General features: G+C 39.8%; 1 protein-coding gene across 1 annotated transcript in view; it reads left to right on the forward strand.

Moving 5' to 3' along the window:
- Nucleotides 1–1,065, forward strand: part of polr2eb (RNA polymerase II, I and III subunit E, b) — a 4,806-nt gene extending 3,741 nt beyond the window's left edge. Inside the window, exons 3-6 of the mRNA XM_005734128.1 lie at nt 418–533; nt 629–709; nt 809–867; nt 957–1,065. Coding sequence (XP_005734185.1) covers nt 418–533; nt 629–709; nt 809–867; nt 957–1,065 — 365 coding nt within the window. The remainder of the gene's footprint in view (nt 1–417; nt 534–628; nt 710–808; nt 868–956) is intronic.
- Nucleotides 1,066–1,097: the final 32 nt, after the last annotated feature.

Consider the following 1,097-nt stretch of genomic DNA (forward strand, 5'->3'; position numbering starts at 1 on the left):
AAAGTCACAGAGAGCCAAATCTGAGAAGTAAGTCAGGTGAGGAGCAATGATTGTGCTCTGTGCAGGTTCTATCATAGTCTCTAATTTCTAAACCAAATTTAGGAATGACTCTCCACATGACATTTGAGTCAGTTTGACACATTTTTTTCCTCACCTAATGGTCAAATTGTAACACACTCCAACAACTGATCAGACCAAGTCTTCAAGGTGGAAATAACAGGAGTGCTGGGAATCGTGCAGCGCTTCACAAGGAAAAGACTTTGAAGGGATTAGCAGTAAAGCTGTTTAATGACACCTGCACTAATTTACATTTGTAAAAACGTGTGTTTATGAGCATGTTTGTTTATCTTTGTATGTTACTTGTAGGTATATAATTTCATAAAATCTCACCCTTTTTTTTTTCCAATTTCTTTTCAGAGGAGCCCAAAGTTGGTATCAAGACAATTAAGATGTACTGTCAGAGGATGCAGGAGGAGAACATCACACGGGCAATCATTGTTGTTCAGATGGGCATGACACCCTCAGCAAAACAGGTAAACATCAGTTTAAAGCAAACGTGATAAAAAGGGAAAGGTTTGTCTCTCGAAATGGATGCTGCAGTGATTGTAAATATACAAATCCCTCACAGTCTCTAGTCGACATGGCACCCAAATATATACTGGAGCAGTTTCTACAGCAGGAGCTGCTGATTAACATCACAGAGCACGAGGTAAGCATCATACTGTCCTCTACATTAAAATCTTTATTTTCAAGTAAGCCTGCAGCGTGTTGTACATTTCTGTATTTGCATTTCTCGCCTGTCTTTCAGCTTGTACCAGAGCACATCGTCATGACAAAAGAGGAAGTGACTGAACTTCTGGCAAGATAGTATCCTTGCACTTTGCACTGCATGACAGTAAATAGGTTTAGAAGCGTTGAGGTTTGTACACTCGTTGCCCTTAACAATATTACCTCAGTAAATTAAAAGAAAGCCAGCTGCCAAGGATCCAGGCCGGGGACCCTGTGGCTCGTTACTTTGGCTTAAAAAGAGGACAGGTAAGAAATCTTAGAAACTATCATTACTGACAGAATTCAAGAAAATGTGACTAAAGAGGTTT

This window comes from Pundamilia nyererei, unplaced genomic scaffold, assembly GCF_000239375.1.
Source record: "Pundamilia nyererei isolate P.nyererei 1_Seehausen unplaced genomic scaffold, PunNye1.0 scaffold00056, whole genome shotgun sequence".
Classification (NCBI taxonomy): domain Eukaryota; kingdom Metazoa; phylum Chordata; class Actinopteri; order Cichliformes; family Cichlidae; genus Pundamilia; species Pundamilia nyererei.